The 21,951-nt window shown below is 41.7% G+C and overlaps 1 protein-coding gene across 16 annotated transcripts in view; it reads right to left on the minus strand.

Moving 5' to 3' along the window:
* Window positions 1-21,951, minus strand: part of STON2 (stonin 2) — a 176,143-nt gene that overhangs the window by 119,756 nt on the left and 34,436 nt on the right. For 8 of the 16 annotated variants that reach the window (XM_063596103.1, XM_063596101.1, XM_034937952.3 and 5 more), the window contains exons 3-4: window positions 18,120-18,405; window positions 15,720-16,004 (exon numbers count right to left, since the gene is read on the minus strand). In XM_063596103.1, the coding sequence (XP_063452173.1) occupies window positions 15,720-16,004; window positions 18,120-18,207 (373 nt within the window). In that variant the 5' untranslated portion in view covers window positions 18,208-18,405. Of the gene's footprint in view, window positions 1-15,719; window positions 16,005-18,119; window positions 18,406-20,103; window positions 20,856-21,951 lie in introns of those variants that run through there. The other 8 variants (XM_063596104.1, XM_063596099.1, XM_063596100.1 and 5 more) reach the window with 6 other exon arrangements.

A 21,951-nucleotide genomic window follows, 5' to 3' on the forward strand; every position in this document is an offset into this window, starting at 1 on the left:
TAAAATGGGCAAAGGCCATGAAGAAGATAAACATACGGCAAACAAGCATATGAAAAAATGCTCAATATCACTAATCATTAGGGGAATGCAAATCAAAACCACAATGAGATACCATCTCACCCCAGTCAGAATGGCTATTACCAAAAAGTCAAAAAATAATAGATGCTGTTGAGGTTGCAGATAAAAGAGAATGCTTACACACTGCTGGTGGGAATGTAAATTAACTCAGCCACTGTGGAAAGCAGTCTGAAGATTTCTCAAAGAACTTAAAACAGAACCACCATTTGACCTAGCAATCCCATTACTGTGTATATACCCAAAGGAATAACAACACATGCACACATATGTTCCTTGCAGCACTATTCACAATACCAAAGATGTAGAATCAACCCAGATGCTCATCAATGGCGGACTGGATAAAGAAAATGTGGAACATATACACGATGGAATACTACGCAGCCATAAAAAAAATGAGATCATGTCCTTTGCAGCAACATGGATGGAGCTGGAGGTCATTATCCTAGACAAATTAACCCAGGAACAGAAAACCAAATACCACATGTTCTCACTTGTAAATGGGAGCTAAACACTAAGTACACACAGAAATAAAGAAGAAAACAACAGACCCTGGGGCCCACTTGAGGGTGGAGGGTGGGAGGAGAGTGAGGATTGAAAAACTACCTATTGGGTATTATGCTGATTACCTGGGTGAAAAATTATCTGTAGACCAAACCCCCATGACAGGCAATTTACTCAGGTAACAAACCTGCACATGTACCCCTTGAATCTAAAATAAATGTTGGAAAGAAAAAAAATTATAGCATGGCTTTCACCCATATTAACAAGCAGAATCATATTATTTAGATATGAATGAAGCTGAGTTTTGAGTAATATATTTATAAGTATTTACGTTAAAATAAACACAACAATAAAACATTGTATTAGAAAAACTGGATATCTACATGAAAAAGTGAAACTAGACTTGTACTTCAAATTGTACAGAAAAATCAATTCTAGCTAGATTGAATGTCAAAGTGTGAAGGCTATATAAGAAACATTTTAGAAGACAATATAGCCAAATGCGTTCATGACTTTGGAGTAGAGAAATATTTTCTTTACCAAGACACAGAAAGCACTAATAATAAAAGAGAAATTGAAAAAAACTGTATCATTAAAATAAATAACTTATTTTTGCCAAAAGACATAAGGAGAATGAAAAGACCATTCACAGGATAGGAGATAATATGTGCCACACACTGAATGCACCAGGAACTCCTAGAAATCAGCAAGAAAAAGGCAGAGACACCAACAGGAATATAGCTGAACAGGGATTTCATGAAAGAAAAATCCAAATGGCACCAAAAAAGGATGCTCAACCTTGTTAGTAATCTAGGAAATGCAATTTAAAACCACATGAGATACTAAGATCCTGTTACCCTTCCCCCTTTCTTTCTCCACTTCTCTGATCACAAAAATAGAAAAATATGACAATCCTAAGTGCAGCTGAGGAAATGGAGCCACAGTGTCTTTCATGTACAGCTGGTAGGATAGTAACTAGAAACCACTTTAGAAAATGGCTTGTTGTTATCTGATTAAGCTGAACATGAACACATCCTACAGCACAGCAATTCCCATCCTACTTTTTTATACAAGAGAACCACCTGCACATGTTCACCAGGATACACGTTAAAAATGTTCATAGAAAGATAAAAATAATGCTCATGGAAGTGCATTATCATCTTAGAAACACCCAAATGGGCCGGGCACGGTGGCTCACACCTGTAATCCCAGCACTTTGGGAGGCTGACGCAGGTGGATTACGAGATCAGGAGTTTGCGACCAGCCTGGCCAACACAGTGAAACCCCATCTCTACTAAAAACACAAAAAATTAGCCAGGTGTGGTGGCAGGCACCTGTAATCCCAGCTACTCAGAAGGCTGAGGCAGGAGAATCGCTTGAATCCGGGAGGCGGACGTTGTAGTGAGCTGAGATCGTGCCACTGCATTCCAGCCAGGGCGACAGAGCAAGACTCTGTCTCAAAAAAAAAAAAAAAGAAAGAAAAGAAAAGAAACAATCCAAATGTCCATCAAAAACAGAATGGATAAATGGATTGTAGCATATTACTATAATGGAATACAGAGTAATAAAAACTAAAAGAACCATAGCTACAAGTTCTTTTCGTTTTTGACATGGACAATTCCCACAAAAAATGTATTAAAGGAGTAAGCCACAGAGTAATACAGTATTATTCCATATATATAAAGTTCAAAACCAGGCTAAATTATCATTCTTGATGCATGTGTAGGTAGTAAAACTGTCAAGAAAAGTAAGGTAGTTATCATCATGAAACTCAGAAGGTGGTGATACAGAGGGGAGGGAAGGGGATGTGATGAGGGAGGAGGGTGTGATCAGTAGGGAAACACGTAGGGCCTCCGGCGATGACAATATTCCATTTATTAAACTGGGTGATGGGTTGTACTGCTGTTCTTTATAATCTAATACACAATCTTAAATGTTCTTTTGTATTTATTCAATAGGTAATAAAACTTATTAAAACCACATATCAAAAAAAGACAGATTACTCAGTAAGAAAGCTATTTCACTTAATGGTATTTGCACATCGGCTCCTTACATTTGTGAGATAAAACGCCAACGTTTCTCTTGAAAGAGAAACTAGGAAGAGTGCTTTTGGGAGAAGCAAAGCTTCTGCCTCTCACAAACTGTTCTCATTCGCTCTAATACACTTTGTTTATTTTTCGGCTTAGAAACCTCCGATAAGTTATTTTATTCAGGTTCTTAGTTGAATGTCCTCAGGCCACAAGCTTAGCTGAAAGAAAGTACTGGGCTTGGAGCTGACTCTGCTCCCAGGGGCCAGACCTTTGATGTCTGAGCCAGGTAAAAACAGGATGCTGCCATCATATTTCAAGCTACATCCATCCAGCTTGAAGGAATAAAGTGAAGGAAAGATCAATATCTGCTTCTTCTCCTTTCCTATGAGGTTAAGATCAGGGACCCTGGATCCAGACTGCCTGGTTTGCATACCAAATCCAGCCCTGTAGCCTGGAGCAAGTTGCTCAAATCCATTTGTTCCTCCTTTTTCTCACCTGTAAAATGGAGCTGAAGAGAGTACAAACCTCCTAAGGGAATTAGGTTAATACTGATGAAGCACTAGCAAAAGTGCTTGGCACAAAAAGAGTACTCAACATGGGTTAGGTGGTGATGGTTATTATTCTCAAACATATATTTTTGTCCAAATCGACTTGACATCTTCATCTGGGTCTCTAACTTTACATGTCCAAAACTAAGCTCCTGTTATTCCCTCCAAACCAGCCCCTGCATCCTTTCAACTGCTCAGAACAAAACCATCAAGTCATCCTTGATTCTTCTCACAGTTGCTCCATCACAATTTTTGCTAGTCCTACCTTCAAAATACATCTGGAATCCAATCACTTCCTGCCTTCTCCAAGCTACCACCCTGCTGCAAGCCACAATCCTCTCTTGCCTGGATGGATACAGTGGCCTCCTACCTGGTCTCCTTGCCTCTACCTCTGTCCTCTCCTCCCAGTCTATTCTCAGATACACCACTCTCAACCGCTACACCATAGCTGCCACACAGTTTTAACAGAATTACTGTTGAAACTCAAGTTGGATCAGGCCACACCTCAGTTCAAAACCCTCCGTTAGCTTTCCATCTCACCCACAATAAAAAATCAAAGTCCTCACCATGTCTGCCAAGGACCTGTGTGTCTGAGTCTCTGTAATGTTTCTGCCTCACCTCCTTGTCTTCTCTCCACATTCACTCTACTCCGGTCACACACCAAGAGCACAGGTGCCCCTCAAGGGCTATTCACTTGCTGTTCCTTCCACATGGAAGACTCCTCCCTACTTTCTGCAAGGCTTGCTGCCCCATTTCCCCCAGGTCTTCACTCACATTTACCTCTCAAACAGTCACTCCCTGGCCTTATGGAAAATTTCACATCCCCCTCACCATAGTCCCTTGTTTTGCCTCATTTTTCTCTCCTTCCCAGTTTGTTACCTAACACACTTACTGTATTATTCTTATTTATTTATTTATTTTATTTTTTGGAGACACAGTCTTGTTCTGTTGCCTAGGCTGGAGTGCAGTGGCACAATCTCAACTCACTGCAACCTCTGCTTCCCCAGTTGAAGCAATTCTCCTTCCTCAGCCTCTCGAGTAACTGGGATTACAGGCGCCCGGCTAATTTTTGTATTTTTAGTAGAGACAGGGTTTCACTATGTTGGCCAGGCTGGTCTCAAACTTCTGACCTGAAGTGATCCGCCCGCCTCAGCCTACCAAAGTGCTGGGATTACAGGCGTAAGCCATTGCGCCCAGCCCCTAACACACTTATATTTACTTCTTTAGTGTGTTTCTGGTATGAAACCCCCTCCCTGTCCCCCCGCAGAATGTGGGCTCCATGGGGCACGAGTATTTGGCTGTATCCACAGTGTTTGAACATGACTTGAACGTGAGCATAAAGCAGGAGATCAAAATAACATGGATTATGTGAATAATAAATCTGCAAGTTGTCAGCTAATACAGTATTTTTCTTTCTTCTTGTCCTTCGGGATCCTGGGTAGATTAAAATTTTAAATACATATATTTTGATGTCATGTCCTTTATATTTTGATGTTTAATCACCAGAGTTATAGGATTTTTTTGATGTTGTAAATGTGCCCATCCATGCACAGAAAATAGATCTAACTCCATTCTTTTATCTGTGGTTCCTCTGCTTTTTCATAGCTGGCAATATGAAGCAGCTACTGCTCCCAGGACTAGCTCAGAGGAGCTCTTGTTCACTCCCCAAAAGCTCCATTAGTAACAGATTGCCCAACTGTTAGGCAACTTCAACGTGGGGAGAGCAGGGACTGTGTCCAGCTCTCCCATAACTGTATTCCCAGCACCTACATTTTTTTCTGCATGAATGAACTAGTTAATTGATGCATGCTTGGGTGGTTTATTGTGTTTTGTATCCCACACCAAGGGTGAGCTAGGCCACATGGCCTCTCTGGGTGAGCTTGCACATTCTCTGCAAGAGGAGAATATTGGAGTTTTAATAAAATATTTTGTTTCCTTTTAGATACTGGAAAGAGTTATTTTTAAGAACACTTCACCATCCTCCGTGGCATGATGACACTTTTAAATACAACAAAACTATTGCTTTCAAATGTGCTTTTTAAAGCAGCCCTCAGGAAAAAAAATATAGGTGTAGTTGTGTATGTGTATGTATGTATGTGTGTATGTATCTATGTATATGTCCATGGTGTGTATACACTCATGTATGCACATACATATGTGTGTGGAACAATGGGAAATCATAACCCTATGAAAATAGCTGAAAAGAAGGGGACAGGATGGGTAAGAGGCCAGTTTCCTTGTCTATCTTGTTTAAAAAACAACAAGCTGACTTCACTGAGAGCGCCATCCTTCAAGTTCTACCTAACAGCTCATTAGCCCCACAAATGGGAGTCAGTCACTTAGTCATTCTGCAGAAGGTTTCATGTCCATCTTTTCTCTCTCCTTTCACTAGTCCAGCAAATCCTAGGTGGGCACCTACTAAGTTCCTCAAACCATATTCTGGAATAAAGAATAAATTAGATAGACAAAGTCCTTCCCTTTATGGAGAAGAGAGATAATAACAAGTAAACTAATGCATATTTGACCCAATTGCAGGTAGACGCATGGGCTGTGAAGACATTTGAAGCAGAAAAAAGCTAGAGAGTGGAGGTGGAGGGTTCTGGCCGCCCCCTGCAGAGGCGATGCTTGAGCAGAGTTTGGAGTGAAAATGTGGAGGAAAAGCTCTCAGGGCAGAGGGAACAGCCAGGGCAGCAGTGAACTGGCCTGGAACGGCGAGAGAGGCAGTGCAATTACAGCAGACGGAGCCCAGGGGAGAGGATCAGAGACGGCATCAGCCCTGAGAAGGAAGGGCTCTGCTGAAATTTATTCCTGGGTACAGCATCCTCTGAGACGGACTCCACAAAGGTCATTAACTACATTTAGAAGCACAGAAGAACAATTGAAGGTATTAAAAAAAATAAAGCCTCTTCTGTTGCAGGGGGAATTACATATGCATGCAAAATGCAGTAGGGCCTTGTCCACATATTCACCAAAAGGGTTGGGATATCTTATTCCACCCCCACCCACCACTCACTACCCCCATTAGCCAGAATGAACAACATAATAGAAATTAACGGCAGGGCTAGTCTTCTTCAGGATGAAGCCTCTCAGCTGTCACCCCTGCCTCCCTCTTAAATGGCTGAGATCATCTCTGATCCTCCCCCAAACAAGTGGCTCTTTCTCTGGTCCCAGATAATTAGTTTCCCCAGACACAATGGGAAGGCCTTAGCCCAAGCTTTTAGGGAAGACGTTTGAAGCATAAGGGAATACTAGTGTTTTGCTTGGGCTATGGGACAAAAGTTCCGGAAATGAAAGGGTTTTTTTGTTGTTGTTTGTAATTATGCACATCCTGCAGTATCTGCATAATGGGTCCAATTCAGCCCTGGCCTTGCAGAAAAATTACCATGTCCCTGGAGGAAGGTCAGCATATGAGTGAACAGGAAGCTTCATGCTGACAATAGTGCCTTAATTTTTTTTTTTTTAAATTTTAAGGATGAACTTTGCTCTTTTAGTCCATTTAAAATGGTCTGCAGGCATTTGCAGACATGTTCTAAACACACCCACACTTGTAAAATGCACATACTTAAAATCGGCCTTGGCTTTGAGAGAACAGTATAAAGATTTTAGATGATAGATGACCTGACTGCTATATTCTTCCCAGTACCTGGTAGAATTTTAAAGCCAGAGGAAGCCTTATATGTTAGTCAAACTTTTTGTAACTAGAGATAGTCAGGAACACTATTGGCTAAAGGACCCAACGTGAATAAGACATGAGATGGGTTTAGGTTCATTTTCAAAAAAATTTCTTTAGAGAACTATACAAAATTTCATTTTGATTTAACGCCAGAAGGTTTTTTTTTTTTTTTAAACACGCTGGTTCTGCTCATGGTTTTGTAGAATATCTATGCATCTAGTTCAGAGTTTAATAAATGAGTTTTCAGTTAAATTTGTTGACATTTTTCACCATACAACCTTAAATCATATGGCAACCTCAAATGGGAGATGTGAACAGTATTCTTGTGGCTAATTTAAGTATTTGACAATAAAGGTTCTAATAAAAATCTTACAAAGAGCTCACTTATCAACATGGCCCGACTCAAATGGGTCTTATGAAGTCAAAGAGGTATGAATCCCTCATTTGGCCTCCCTCAAATTTCAAGGGTTTTAATGTTGAACATAATTTTCATAAAAGATTCAAGGGGTATGATTCCATATGCTTCTTCATTCCTAGTAAACTCAGGTCTGAAGAACTGATGCTCTTTTTCCATATATATGGTTATACAAAGGCTTTTGTCAGGCCAGGTATGGTGGCTCACGCCTGTAATCCCAGCACTTTGGGAGGCTGAGGTGGGTGGATCACCCACCTGAGGTCAGGAGTTCAAGACCAGTCTGGCCAACATGGCAAAACCCATCTCTACTAAAAATACAAAAATTAGCCAGGCATGGTGGCGGGTGCCTGTAGTCCCAGTAACTCAGGAGGCTGAGGCAGGAGAATCACTTCAACCCAGAGGCGGAGGTTGCAGTGAGCTGAGATCACACCACTGCACTCCAGCCTGGGCGACAAGAGTGAGACTCCGTCTCAAAAAAAAAAAGGCTTTTGTCACTCTCATTTTATTTTAATCATATTTTTATTTCTTTTCTTTTTTTTTTTTTTGAGATGGAGTCTCACTCTGTCACCCAGGCTGGAGTGCAGTGGCACAATCTTGGCTCACTGCAACCTCCGCCTCCCAGGTTCAAGTGATTCTCCTGCCTCAGCCTCCCAAGTAGCTGAGACTACAGGCACCCACCACCACACCCAGCTAATTTTTGTATTTTTAGTAGAGACGGCATTTCACCATGTTGGCCAGGCTGGTCTCAAACTCCTGACCTTGTGATCCGCCTGCCTTGGCCTCCCAAAGTGCTGGGATTACAGGTGTGAGCCACCGCGCCTGGCCAATTTTAATCATATGTTTCTAAGGGAGACTGTATATCTCCTTTTTTCCCTGGCCAACCATGATGGCATTTATTCACTTCAAACCCTGCCCTAATTAAAGTCCAAGAGAAAGTTGTTGCCTTGATGATTTAAGCATTTCTGGAGTTGTTTTTCCTACCAGCTGTTGCTCCTGGTTATCCAATCAACCTTGGTATGCTTCAGTGCACAATAAAATAAGTAGCAGCCAGGTCACTAGGGTGGGGACTAACAACTCCCTGGCTTCTCTAAGGTTCTCAGTGCAGCTTCTAGCCATTTAAATACCATCAAAAGTAAGAGACGTACCATTAATGACAGTCTCTTTGTCCCTAACTCCACTGTGCCTACAGCCTTGTTGCATTTTAATTAGGGCAAATAGTACATTCCAATTCCAGGCTGAAGTCCAATGCTCGCTTGGCTTTATTCTTAGGTGGCACAGTTTAAAAGATGTATTCTTTTGATTTTTACTCTTCATCTGCCAGAAAAACTTCAAAGAGTGGAAGAAAGGGAATTGGGGGATGGGAAAGGAATATCCCGGATAACCTCGCTACTTCCTCTGTGTGTGTTATGTGTGTGTGTGCTAGTCTCTTTCCCAACTTCTCTCTACAAGCCAGGATGTTCAGGTATAAAACAGCTGGCTAAGTAAGGTTTCACTTTTTCTTCCAGAAATTAAAACTAGGAAGAGCACTGATCAGTTCCACTTCTCCTCCTCCTTCTCCTCCCACCACCTTTTTCTCTTATGACCTTCTCACAAAACAACATCCACAGAGGGGTTGCTGTGAGACAGGTACCAAGATAAACATTTTTACATCTCTCCCAACATGAAGACATCCGATCAGAAAGTATGGGCTCTTAATAGAAGTAAATGGAATATGAAGAGTAAAATGGGAAGAAACTAAACACTGCAACTATACATTATATATAGGAAAGAGTCAGTTTGCTCCAGTGATGCTGATGTGATTAGGAAAAGGGCTAAAGTCAAAAATTAGTTTCCACTGTTCCTTTTTTTCCTGGCTGAAATTTTTTTCTTGCACGCACAGAGACACACCTACATACTCCAAACTTCACCAAAGATTCCAAATTTTTGCATTTAAATACAGCACACCAAACACCTCTCTTGCCCTAATTCCATTTCATTCTTGCGTTATCCATGCTAAAAAGAGTTTGCTCAGTCTACATGAGTGAAGCTATAGCCCAAAATAGATCTAACATCTGACTGATGGAAATTAATGAACTAAGAAAAGCATTTTAGAGTGGATAAATGAGAAACTGATGGGCAAATCATTTCTATGTGGTCAGATTAGACAAAAAGCACGAGAGGGCCATTTTGTCTAAGCTGGTCACCTAGCCGCCAGCAAACTGGCCACTACTTGGCCCACAGCTAGGTGGCCAATTTAGACAAAAGTTTCTCCTAGGTCAGCAGTGCCCACTTTCTCCAAGTGAGGAAAACTGGATAAAACTGAGTAAGAGCTTTGGGAAGCCCCAGAAGTAAACGATAATTAACAAGGGAAGTTGCTTTAAATTCTGATTTTCATCCTTCACAGGAAGAGACAATAGATGCACCTGTCATAAAATGAACTTCTCAGACAAGTAATTCTCCCAGCATCCACTTCTTCCTTTGCTTCCTCAGAGCCAGTTCCAAATTCTCAGCTGTATGAAATGAAAAACGTAGGCCAGGCACGGTGGCTCATGCCTGTAATCCCAGCACTTTGGGAGGCCGAGGTGGGCAGATCATTTGAGGTCAGGAGTTTGTGACCAGCCTGGCTAACATAATGAAACCCATCTCTACTAAAAATACAAAAATTAGCTGGATGTGATGGCACACGCCTGTAATCCCAGCTATTTGGGGGCTGAAGCAGGAGAATCACTTGAACCCAGTGAGCTGAGATTGCGCCACTGGACTCCAGCCTGAGTGACAGAGTGAGACTCCATTTCAAAAAAAAGAAAAAAGAAAAACTTAAAAACAGAAAGACAAGTAGTGGTTGAAAGACAACCGCAAGAGATGGTAATCACAGCAGCACAGGTTGGCTCTGGTTTGCTACTAGAGGATCCAGGAAGAAGCCCAGTGGATTTCTGCTCAATTCTGAGCACTGTGCTATGTCTTTGAATATCCACACCTAGCAGAACTATACAGAGGAAGTGCTTAGTAAATATCTGGTGACTCAATGAGTAAACTATAAGGAGCTGTAAGGTTTAGGGACAAAGCACACTGACATGCACACATCTCCTTAAGAAATACCCTGCATCGTGAGCTGAGATCGCGCCACTGCACTCCAGAGCCTGGGCAACAGAGCGAGACTCCGTCTCAAAAAACAAAACAAAAAACAAACAAACAAACAAACAAACAAAAAAGTCTTGCATCATTACAGATTTACAGATGCTCCCCTAATTCAGACTGACTCATTCTCAGCCTTATGCAAAGGGTTCCATTTTAAGATTTTACAGACTTAGTACATTAGTTTCCTATGGCTGCTGTAACAAATTACCACAAATTTGGTATCTCAAAACAACAGTAATTTATTCTCTCACAGTTCTGGAAGCCAGAGTCTGAGATGAGAATCACTGTGCTAAAATCAAGATGTCAGCAGAACTGCACTCCCCGCAGAGGCTTTAAGGAAGCATCTGTTTCTTGTATCTTGCAGCTTCTGGTGGCTGCCGGCATTCCTTGGCTGTGGCTTCATCACTAAAATCTTTAAGATCAGCATTTTCAAATTTCTTTCTGTTTCATCTTCACAGTGCCTTCTCTTCTGTGTAAGCAAAATCGCCCTCTGCCACTTTCATAAGGATGCATGTGACTGCAGTTAAGGCCCACAGATAATCCAGGATTATCTCCCCATCTCAAAATCCTTACTCTCATCTACAAAGACCCTTTTCCCAAATACGATAATATTTATAGGTTCCAGGGAGGACAACCTGATGTCTTTGGGAGCCATTACTCAGCTTAGTATTACTGAAAGAACAGAGCAGGTAGCAGTGATTGCAGCAAGTCTCACACTGTCTCTACTTGCTGCAAACATCTGTGTTATTTCTGCATAATGCCTGCAGTTACATATGTGGTATTATTGCAATACACAGCACATGCATTCAAACATTTTGGATTCAAATTAAAATCTGAGCTGCACAACAGCCTCCTGAATGGAATGACTGTGTAACTTGGGGAATGTCTACATTATCCATTATGTGGGGGCAGGAGTGGGGGACTAACGCCTAGTCTCTCCTGTGTAATTGGCCTTAGCTCTGCCAATTACTCTATCCTTATTGTTAAACACAATCCATGGGAGGAAACCCAAGAGGGAATTAGCTTATGTGGGAGAGGTTAGTTTGGGTAATAGGAATGTACTCTGCAGCTTTTGATTCAGTTTAGGTTCATTGACGGGTCAAGTTGGGTATTGGCAGAAAATTTGGAATTGAACCATTTTCTTTACCACTCTAATGCTGTGCACCGTCCCCTATGCTCCTTGGGTTTCTAGGTTAGAAACACTTCTTGAGGTGGGGCTGGCCCTCCACATGGTTTATTTCTGCTTCTTGCCTACAGACTGGGCATCAAGTCTGCTGGGAACCCACCCTACAGGACCCTCCTAAGGTAGAGAACTCCATCTCCACAGGGTTGAGTTAAATTTTCACACATATGAACAGATGGAATTATTCATACTTGAGCAGTTTTCAAAATTATGCTTTCATGGATTTGAACACTGTCATTTCTTGATTTATTCTCTAGTAATATTAATACATCTAAAATTCTTAGGACAATGCAGGGCTGAGATTAGGCTAAGGCAAGTGACACACTTGCCTTAGATGTAAAATTTAAGAGGGTGCCAAAAAACTCAGTAATCAAAATAACATTTTAAGGCAATATGTTAAAAATATCAAATCAAAATCAAAGCAGCAAACTACAGCTCACAGGTTGACTATCTCTGTAAATAAAGCTTTATTAGAACCAGTGAGACAGCCAGAGGGGAGGGGGTCCCCGGAAAAACTCCAACTGGCCTGTGCGCTGGGGTGGAGCTGCGGAAGTTTGTGCCACTTGCAGCAGGGAAGAGCCTGGCCCCTCCTCTTCCTGTGTGGAACCTGGGATTTGGGCGCGGTCCGGAAGTGCTCTAGATGAACTCTGGCCTTGCTGAGAGTCCCTGTTTCCCCTCTTTTTCCCTTTTCACCCAATAAAGCCCTGCTTTACTTACCCTTCAAACCATCTGTGAGCCTGAATTTTCATGGCTGTGTGATGGACAAGGACCCCATCTTTAGCTGAACTTTAGGAAAATTCCTGCAACACCAGGTCCAGGTGGGCCAAGTGTAGCATAGTCATGAAAGTGTTAACTGGATCTTGTCTTTAAAATACTGATATTTTGTTCATTAAGAATTTTTTGCATTATGTGATTTTAAAAAATAATTTTAAAATAACTTTAATTTTTAAACTGAATTCTTAAATATTTTTTTAAAAACTTTTTTTTCAAGACAATTATTACAATTTGATATGGAGCAAAAGTGCTTCATGTATTTTTTCCCAATCTGTCACAGAGAATGTTAAAAAGACATACTCAAGAATCACAATTTTAAGAAATTAATAATTTTTACTGCCTCATCAAGGATATTATTGGGTGAAATATACATTTTGTTTTACTGTGAGTAGACAATGGCCAAAAGTTTCATCTGCTGTTATTTTTTAACCATCAATGCAAATGTCAATGCAGTGAAAAGGCAAATAACATCTTAGAATTAGAATGAAAATGATTTTAACCCCAAAGACACCTTGAAAGGGTCTCAGGAGACACCAAGGTCTATGGGCCAGACTGTGAATTGCTGCCTTAAAGGGTAAAGCTTTCACAATATATCAAAAGCATTGTCAGTCACAAGATAAGATCCTCTGTCAGATGGGGGCAACATAATTATGACTAATCTCAAAATTAGTTTTGGAAAAATCAGTGAAGAGTTGAGCAAATTGACTGTCACATAAATAGTTTTGAGCAATCAGGAAATCTTTGAGGCTATAGATAAAATGTGAAAGAATCTGAATGGCATGAATATAATCCATGACCTGAAGGCATGGCCATTTTAGGGCAGCAAAGTGGAGAAAGAGCACCCCACCCATCATTTACCTTCCATTCCTTGCCCCCACTGCCTCCTGGGTAATGAGGGAGCAGAGGATACTAGAGCAGCAGCAGCAGCAGCAGCAGGAAGAGTGAGGCAAACGGAAGGAGAGCACAGGGCATCCGAAGGCTGCTCCAAGACCTTGGGGCCGGTCAGCCTGGTGCAGAAGCTCTCCTGCCATTTCCTAGCACACAGTCTTGGTTGAATTCCCAAAGCCCACTTCTGGCTGAGTCTCCTCCACCATGTGTAATATGGATTAATATTAATACCTTCCTCATACAATTGTTGTAAGGAGTACATGAGATGATGTAGCTAAGGCACTGAGCACAGAAACTGAGACAATAAGTATGCAGTAAATGTATCATATTAAGCAGAAGGAACATTATTTCTGTGTTCATTCACTGCCCAGTGTTCTGTAACTTTTCCCTACATGCATCAACACTTAGCCCAGAGCCTTCTCAGTGTTAGGTGTTCAGTAAGGGAAGCCTGTCTGGACCTGTCACTTCTTCCATGCTGCACTGAGACTCATGACTCAATGACAATTCATGCAGAAATCTGATGTTTAGGCTGGGCACAGTGGCTCACGCCTGTAATCCCAGCACTTTGGGAGGCTAAGGCAGGTGGTTCACCTGAGGTCAAGGAGTTCGAAACCAGCCTGGCCAACATGGCAAAATCCTGTCTCTACTAAAAATACAAAAATTAGCCAGGCATGGTGATGGGTGCTTGTAATCCCAGCTACTCAGGAGGCTGAGACCTGAGAATCGCTTGAACCTCAGGGGCAGAGGTTGCAGTGAGCTGAGATTGCACCACTGCACTCCAGCCTGGGCAACAGAGCAAGACTCCATCTCAAACAAAAAAAAAAAAAGGAAATCTGATGTTTAAATATGAAAAAATAGACATAAATGTGCAAATTATTATGTAAAAATATAAATGTTTGTTACAGAATTGTTTTATATTTTCTTAAAATCATTTTAGTATTGAAAACACATTGAAAAACAAAGGAATCAGCCTTAAAAAGTGACACTAGCAAAACAACACACCAACAGAAAAATACACCAACCCTGCTTTTTGCTAGTAGGTCCCTGTGGTAGACAGAATGCCTCCCATTCTACCCCAAGATGTCCACATCTTGATTTCCAGAACCTGTGAATATGTTACTTTATTTGGCAAAAGAACTTTACTGATGTGATTATGTTAAGGACCTTGAGATGGGGACATTATCCTGGTGAGCCCAGTGTAACCACAGAGGCCCTTAATGCCTGGTGAGCCCAACATAACCACAGAGGTCCTTAATGGAAGACAAAGGCAAATGTCAGGGAAAGATGTGACTTCAGAAGAAAGGCACAAAGAGATGCCACATTCCTGGCTTTGGAGATAGAGGAAGGGGCCATATGCCAAGGAATGTTGACAGCCTCTGAAAGCTGGGAAGGGCCAGGAAACAGACTCTCCCCTAGAGCTTCCAGAAAGGAACGCAGCCCTGCCAACACCTTGATTTTGACCCGGTGACACCCATGATGGACTTCTGAAATACAGAATCATAAGATGATAAACTCATGTTGTTCAAGCCACTACACTTGTGGTGACTTGTTACAGCAGCAAATAGAAAACTAATACAGTCCCAAAGCTTATCCAATCACCTGTGGCATACTTCAGTGCACAACAAAGAAGTAGCCAGGTCACCAGGGTGGGGACTAACAAGTCCTACAGCTTTACTAAGCTCCCCAGTGCAGCTTCTGGCCATTGAAATGCCAGAAAATAAGAGATTTCTCATGAACAACCATCCCTACCCATGAGGATTTGGATTCAAGAGTTCTGAAGTGTGAGAATATCCATATTTAACAAATCCTATTGGTGACTTGGTTAGACATGGTCAGTGGTCCACACTTTCACACACATTCATTTCTGTTTTTATTTTTTGGAGACAGAGTCTAGCTCTGTCACCCAGGCTGGAGTGCAGTGGCGCGACCTCAGCTTACTGCAACCTCCGCTCCCAGGTTCAGCAATTCACATGCCTCAGCCTCCTGAGTGGCTGGGATTACAGAAGTGCATGACCACGCCCAGCTAATTTTTGTATTTTTAGCAGAGACGGGGTTTCTCCGTGTTAGCCAGGTGGGTCTCAAACTCCTGATCTCAAGTGAGCCACCCTTCTCGGCCTCTCAAAGTGATGAATTTATAGGCATGAGCCACCGCACCCAGCAGAAACATTCATTTCTGTATGTAAGGTGCTTACAGTTTAGGGGCTGAGTAAATATAATTCCAATCCCTAATAGAAAAATATATATGCATTATTTTAAAGACAAGTCAACAGCCAGGGACAAGAGTAAAGGACTAGAAATGTCCTAGAACACATACATTCTTTTGTATGCTTATGTCAACAAAAACAAGTTACAGAATTAAACCAGATGAGAACTCCGTCTGCTCTCCCCTATGCGACCAGTGCTTCAGGGTTAGGGGGCAGATGAAATGGAATCCTGGCAGCCCTATAGACCTCTCACTGAAAAGCATCCCTGCTGACCACAAACTCAAGCCGGGCCCTTCCTACCTCCTCACCTGTCTCAGCTGTTTCCTGATGAGGTGGAGATGTGCTGGCCCAGGGCGTGTCATCTTCAAACTGAACCCAGTTGCTGATGGCCGAGGCCAGGTCAGGTGGGGGCTGCTCAGGGCTCCCAGGTGGGGAAGCTGCTTCAGAGATGAGGCCCATCTTTTCAGAGGAGTCATCCTGCTCCGAGTGGGAATGGTCTTGAGAGCCTCCATCCACCACATGGTTCTCCCCGGAGGAGCTCTCGGACTGGTCTGGGGAAGATGACAGTCCTGGGAGGTGCTCTTCCGTGCCCCCTGAAACAGATACCAGACGCCACCATCATGTGAGGAAGGCCGCTCTTCAGAGCCATCTCATGGAGGCAAAAACTAAGGATGACCATGGGGTGCCCGCATGACTCGCCACTGCAGTGAGTGGGGAGAAGAAAGAGCCACACCCATCTGACTGCATGTTAAATGACTGTTTCCCTAATCATGTGTAAACGCTGTAAGCTCAGCATGTCTCCAGTCAGTATCCTGGCAGGCAGAGACGAGGAGCCTTCTTCACTATTCTTATGCCAGCATCTACTCCAGTGCTTGGGGGTCACAAAGGAAAGTGCTTACAGAGGTCAAGTAAGAAATATACCTGAGTCAAGTGGGACAAGTGAAAGGCAAAAGGGACTGGTGGGGACTGTGGCTGAACAAGAGCACTTCTTTCTGAAGACATTCAAATTCAAATTTCAAATTCTTTGCAGTCTAAGCTATACACAGCCACAGGACACCAGGTGCAAACCCATGTGCACTAATGACCAGCTGAATGTAACCTAGAGGTTATTTCTGCAGCACTGTATCACTTGATTGGCCCTAGAAAATTAAACAGCCTTCACAATTTTTTTTTGGAAATTAAAAAAACTGGCCGGGCGCAGTGGCTCACGCCTATAATCCCAACACTTTGGGAGGCCGAGGTGAGTGGATCACCTGAGGTCAGTGGTTCAAGACCAGCCTGACCAACATGGCAAAACCCCATCTCTACTAAAAATACAAAATTAGCCGGGCATGGTGGCACATGCCTGTAATCCCAGCTACTTGGGAAGCTGAGGCAGGAGAATCACTTGAATCCAGGAGGCGGAGGTTGCAGTGAGCTGAGATTGCACCACTGCACTCCAGCCTGAGCAACAAGAGCGAAACTCCGTCTCAAAACAACAACAACAAAAAAAAAACTATATCCTGATTATGGTGGTAGATACACAAATCTATACATGTGCTGAAATTCATCAGCTGTACAACAAAAGAAGTCAATTTTTCTGTATAAATGTTTTTAATCAAATAATTAATATAAAATCTTTTCTCCCATCACTAGCCAACCAGTCCATCTGCAAGTATTCAAAGCCTCTACAGCACTGTCAAACAGAAATAAAATGTGAGCTACATATGTAATTTTAAATTTTCTAGTAGCCACATGAAAAAAATTAAACACAACAGCAGAAAGTATTTTAATAATACACATTTCAACCCAATGCTGAAAATTTATAATTTCAACATGTAAGAAATATAAAATTATTAGCTATTTAATTTTTTTAAACTAGGTCTTTGAAATTTAGCGTAGGTATCTGATGCTTACAGCACATCCCAATTCAGACTTGTCACATTTCAGGGGCTCAGTAACCACATGGCCACCATATTGGAGAGCATACCTGTCGACTCACACTTTCTAGGTGTTATAAATGACAGTGGGATGACTTCAGTTGGCACTGGTAGCTGTAGTAGAACAGAATCAACTCACATGTCTCTGCAAATATCTCCTGGATCCTACCTTGACCTTCATCCCTGAGCACAAGTTCTCCAAAGTCAATATAGTCATCCTCCTTATGATCAAGGATGACCGTACTGAGCTCTTTCCACGTGCCAGGCACTGCTCTAAGCACTTTTATGTATGAATTCACTTAAGCCTCACAGCAACCTGTGAGATAGGTACTGATTATCCCTACTGTACAGATAATGAAACTATGCATGGAGAAGTTAAATAAATAATCTACCCAAAAGCATATCACTCATTCCTGGTGCAACAGGGATTTGAACCCAAGCACTCTGGCTCCAGAGCCTGTCACTTTTAACAACTACTTTTAACAACTACGTTTTAAAAAGGCTGAGAGTAAAGTATTTGGTAAATATTAAGTTTTTGTTTCTTGGGAGAAAAGAGCCACTACTTTTGGTGTTTCCAAGCCTCTTTTTAGGGCCCCAAGGTTCCCAAGATGCTTTTTCAGTGTGTAAATTCTTCCACTTAGGATTCTAAGATCTCAAGAAAGAAAGTGAGAAACTGACTCTTTTTTCTATATTAAGATCCCACCCAAAGAATAGTCAAGTAGAAGCCATAACAAATAGACATGGTTCTTTGACAATCTCTTCACTTTAGGAAACGAAGGCACTCCTTACCCTGCGAGTGGGCAGGAAAGGGTGGCTCTTCATTGAAGGAGACCCATTCTGACTGGTGGGTGGCAATCACATGGTCCAAAGTCGTCATGCTAAAAAGGCACTGGTCATCTTCACACTGCTGACCTCAGGTGAACCCCAGAATACTGTCTGGGGTGGGCTGGAGTAGGGGTATGGTAGTACGGTAGACTTGGGTCCAGGGTCTGTTCTAGGTGTCTTGCCAAGGGCAGTACTCAGAATGTAGACAGATCAGCCCCTCTTGCCATTGGTTAATCTGCCAGGCAGAAATCTGTTTAACAAACAAACAAACAAAAAATTTAAAAGGATAACCATCACATTATACTGAATCCACATAGGTCTAGGGCTTTTAGCGCTGCCCACAAGAAGGCCTGGGGTGGTTTCCAACTTGCCTTACTTCGCTCTGTTCCTGTCATGCCCTCACCTTTTATACTGAAATGTCTGTCTTTAGCATCAAGGTTTCTAGATAAGCCTTCATATCACACTTGCAAATAATTACACAAATTTCAGCAATTAGATTCTCTAATTTCCCTAATTATTGTATTTTAGAAATATTGTCATCTATAATACTATCATTGCAAAACAAATATTAAAACTTTTCAAAATGCTTTCACTTTCTCTTACTAGCTGGCAAAATAAAAGCATGTTTTTTTCTATTAAATTAGTCCAGTTTCTTGCCTTAGGCAGGTAACTCTTTATAAACCTGATTTAAATCTCTGGCAGAAACCCAACAATCTCCAGATGGTATCTCCAAGCATGGTTTATCAATCAAGAAAAATAGAAATGAAGTGATCTTGTTCATTTGGAGTAAGAGGATAGGGAACATCTGTGGTAGTGAAAAATGTGAGTTAGAGTAACATTTTCAATCTAGGCCTATTTAAATTAGTTACAACGGTCTAGCCTTTGCTCACACTGCAATTATGTTCTAGGAATACAGAAAGATTCTTAATTGACATAATTTTGTTTATGGTATTAATATCTTTTTACAACCTGAACCTAGCTCTTGATCTAATAATGATTTATAATGAATTAATAAAATCTGAATTTATCTAAAATTAATGTGCTTCCACAGAAGAGCTACTATATACCTTGAACTATATCAGTTCTTATTAACTAAATATACACAATATTCAGATAGTTTCTAGAACAACTTAACTCACAGTCTTCCAATTGCTGCACAATGAAAAGTTTAGGAAATTTTACTGCAGGTTATCATCTGCAGTAAATAATCTCTACATGGGATAATCGGTAAAAACATGAACAGCTTTTGCTTTTTTGGAGTTTAAAATAGTTTTGGCACGTGATGCTTCCTAAAAACAACTAATGTTTATATAGAACTTATAATTTTCAGAAACACATTTTCATACCATACTTCACTTGATTCAGTAGCCATTTTGATGAGTAGGACTCATAGTACTCTAATTCTTCTATGGATAAAGAAATTTGGGCTGAGAAAAATTAAGTGACTTACCTAATACTTTTAGTGCTTCCAGGCCCTTTTGGTAAAATGCTTCCTCCAGGCTAAGTGGAAGAGTTTACAAATCTCAGCACAGTGGCTGACTTTTCTTCATAATAAGATCTCACCCAAAGAATAATCAAGTAAAAGCCATAACAAGCAGGTGTGTTTGAAGCACCACGCTAAGTGATAGATCCAACCCTTGAGCCCAGGTCTTCTGCAGCCAAAACACTCTAACCCTGGTGTCACAGCCACAAAGAAGTACAACAGAATACAGTACATATAGACTATCACCCAAATTAAGTACTTTACAAATATCAATTACAATGGAACTGTAATGAAATGTCCGGGAAACTCCCCATGTGAAAGTTTGCCAGCACATCCCAAGCTGCATAAAGGATGGGAAGCCCAGAAGCCTCTTCTCCAAGTCCCTCTCCTAGGATCCTTGCCAACCACAAGGCCAGACCTAGGCAAACAGCCTGGAGAGAGCAGGTCTCCCAAACCAGATCTTACCAGAGAGCAGTGCAGGGTCCACAAGCACAAAGAGCTGATTCCCACTGGCTTCTGCCTATGACGACTTTCTCAAGCCCTGTCAAATGTGTGTCACTCAATGTGGTAATGGCTGCGGGCCAAGATAAGGCAGTAAAATTGAAGAGTCAGATTCCTCCTCTTTCAATGACAGCAGCATGTAAACCAGCCCCACAGCACCCGTCAAAAAAAAAAAAAAAAAAAAACCCACAATACAAGTCCCTATGCTGACACATGCAGTGTCATCACTCAATGGGGAAAACATCCTGCCAATCCTGCAATGATGAACCCAGCAAAAGTCATGGATAAGTGGGGTAGGGAAGAGAACAGGGGACGAAGGTGAAGGTAAGAGGAAAATATTTAAAAATTTTAAACTGAAAGGTTTTAAAGATCAACAACTTCAGGTGTTATGAGAAAACTGAGGCCCAAGGAAATCAGGCGCACGAATAGAGATTGTGATCACAGGCCCAGGAGTTAGGTTGTTTGGATTTGAGTCCTATACAGTCTTGGAGTCCTATACAGTCGTGGACTCATAACTCAACCTCTTTAAGCTTCAGTTCAACCTTGTACAGAAAGAATAATAAAACTCACTCCATAATTCCGAGGATTAAACAAGATAATGTACGCCAAGTACTAAGGACTGGATGTAATAAACCCTCTGTAACGATGACAATGAAAACAGCAGGTGACCTTACAGAGGGCTTACTGTGCCCCAGGCTCCATTCCAAACCAATGTTAGCTATCGCCAGCACTGCTGCTATTGTTAAATGACTCGCCCAACATTGCGTAACTTGTTCGTAGAAGTCTTGGGACTGGAATGCAGATTTCATGAAACCACTGCATTTCTGTCATTTGCAGAATCTGGTTTCAGTCATTGTTCAAAATGCTAAGTAGAGTCATGTGCTCAGCTACAGTGCCCAGAAGGCAGATTCTAAATCTTCTTCATTATAGATATAGGTGCATTCTGGCCAAAGTACCAAGACCATTCCTCAGAACGTATGAACGAAAAAAGAGCCCCAAAACTTTATCTATCCTTCCTTCACTTGTCCCAGACCAGACATGGGCTGGTGACAGACAATGAGTGGTCCCAGTGAAGACTGGTGGAACAAATTGATCACATGGAACCCCCCATCATATTCCATACCATAAATCCATAAAATGGATTTTAGGTATTTGCCATGGAAGAGCCACACCAATAAGCCATAAGAAATTAGACCTTGAAAAGTGCTGTGCTAGCAGCTGGAAACCCACAGAAGAACCCAATAATTGTGAGGTTAAGTTCATACTGGAATTAGTTTCTTGGTAAAAACCTCACCCCATTTTTAGAATGTGAATCATAAAATGAGGTTTAGAATCACCACAAATGAGTGGTGACTCAGTATCAGCAGGAGGATTGACCAACAGATGCTAAAAGTTTCACTGAAGTCTTGGAGTTGCCATTTCAGAGAGCTACTTCTTTCTCAGCATTATACAAAAATTTGTAGAAGGGAGAATGCAATTGTCTGATAAGATGGGGGTCATAGAAGTAGTTTTGTCTTATGACAGTCCTCTAATTGCCACAGTTTAGCCATAGGGAGATCTCTGAGAGTTGGAATCATATGGGACTGGGTGGGTTTCTGAGATGTGAAGGATGTCCTTGATTCTGGACCAACAGAGGGACAACTGAGGGAAGCCTCTGGACAGGGGATCACTGCAAGTGACAGTAAAAATCAGAAGCAGACCTTAACAAGGTGTGTTTCTGTCTGAACAAGCCTCTGTCTCATGAGAGCAGAGGTATCTACTGGGGGAATATGGACTGAAGGGATTGATTGACCATAAAAGCTAAGGAGAGTT

The sequence above is a fragment of the Pan paniscus genome, chromosome 15 (assembly GCF_029289425.2).
Source record: "Pan paniscus chromosome 15, NHGRI_mPanPan1-v2.0_pri, whole genome shotgun sequence".
In the NCBI taxonomy this organism is placed as follows: Eukaryota; Metazoa; Chordata; class Mammalia; order Primates; family Hominidae; genus Pan; species Pan paniscus.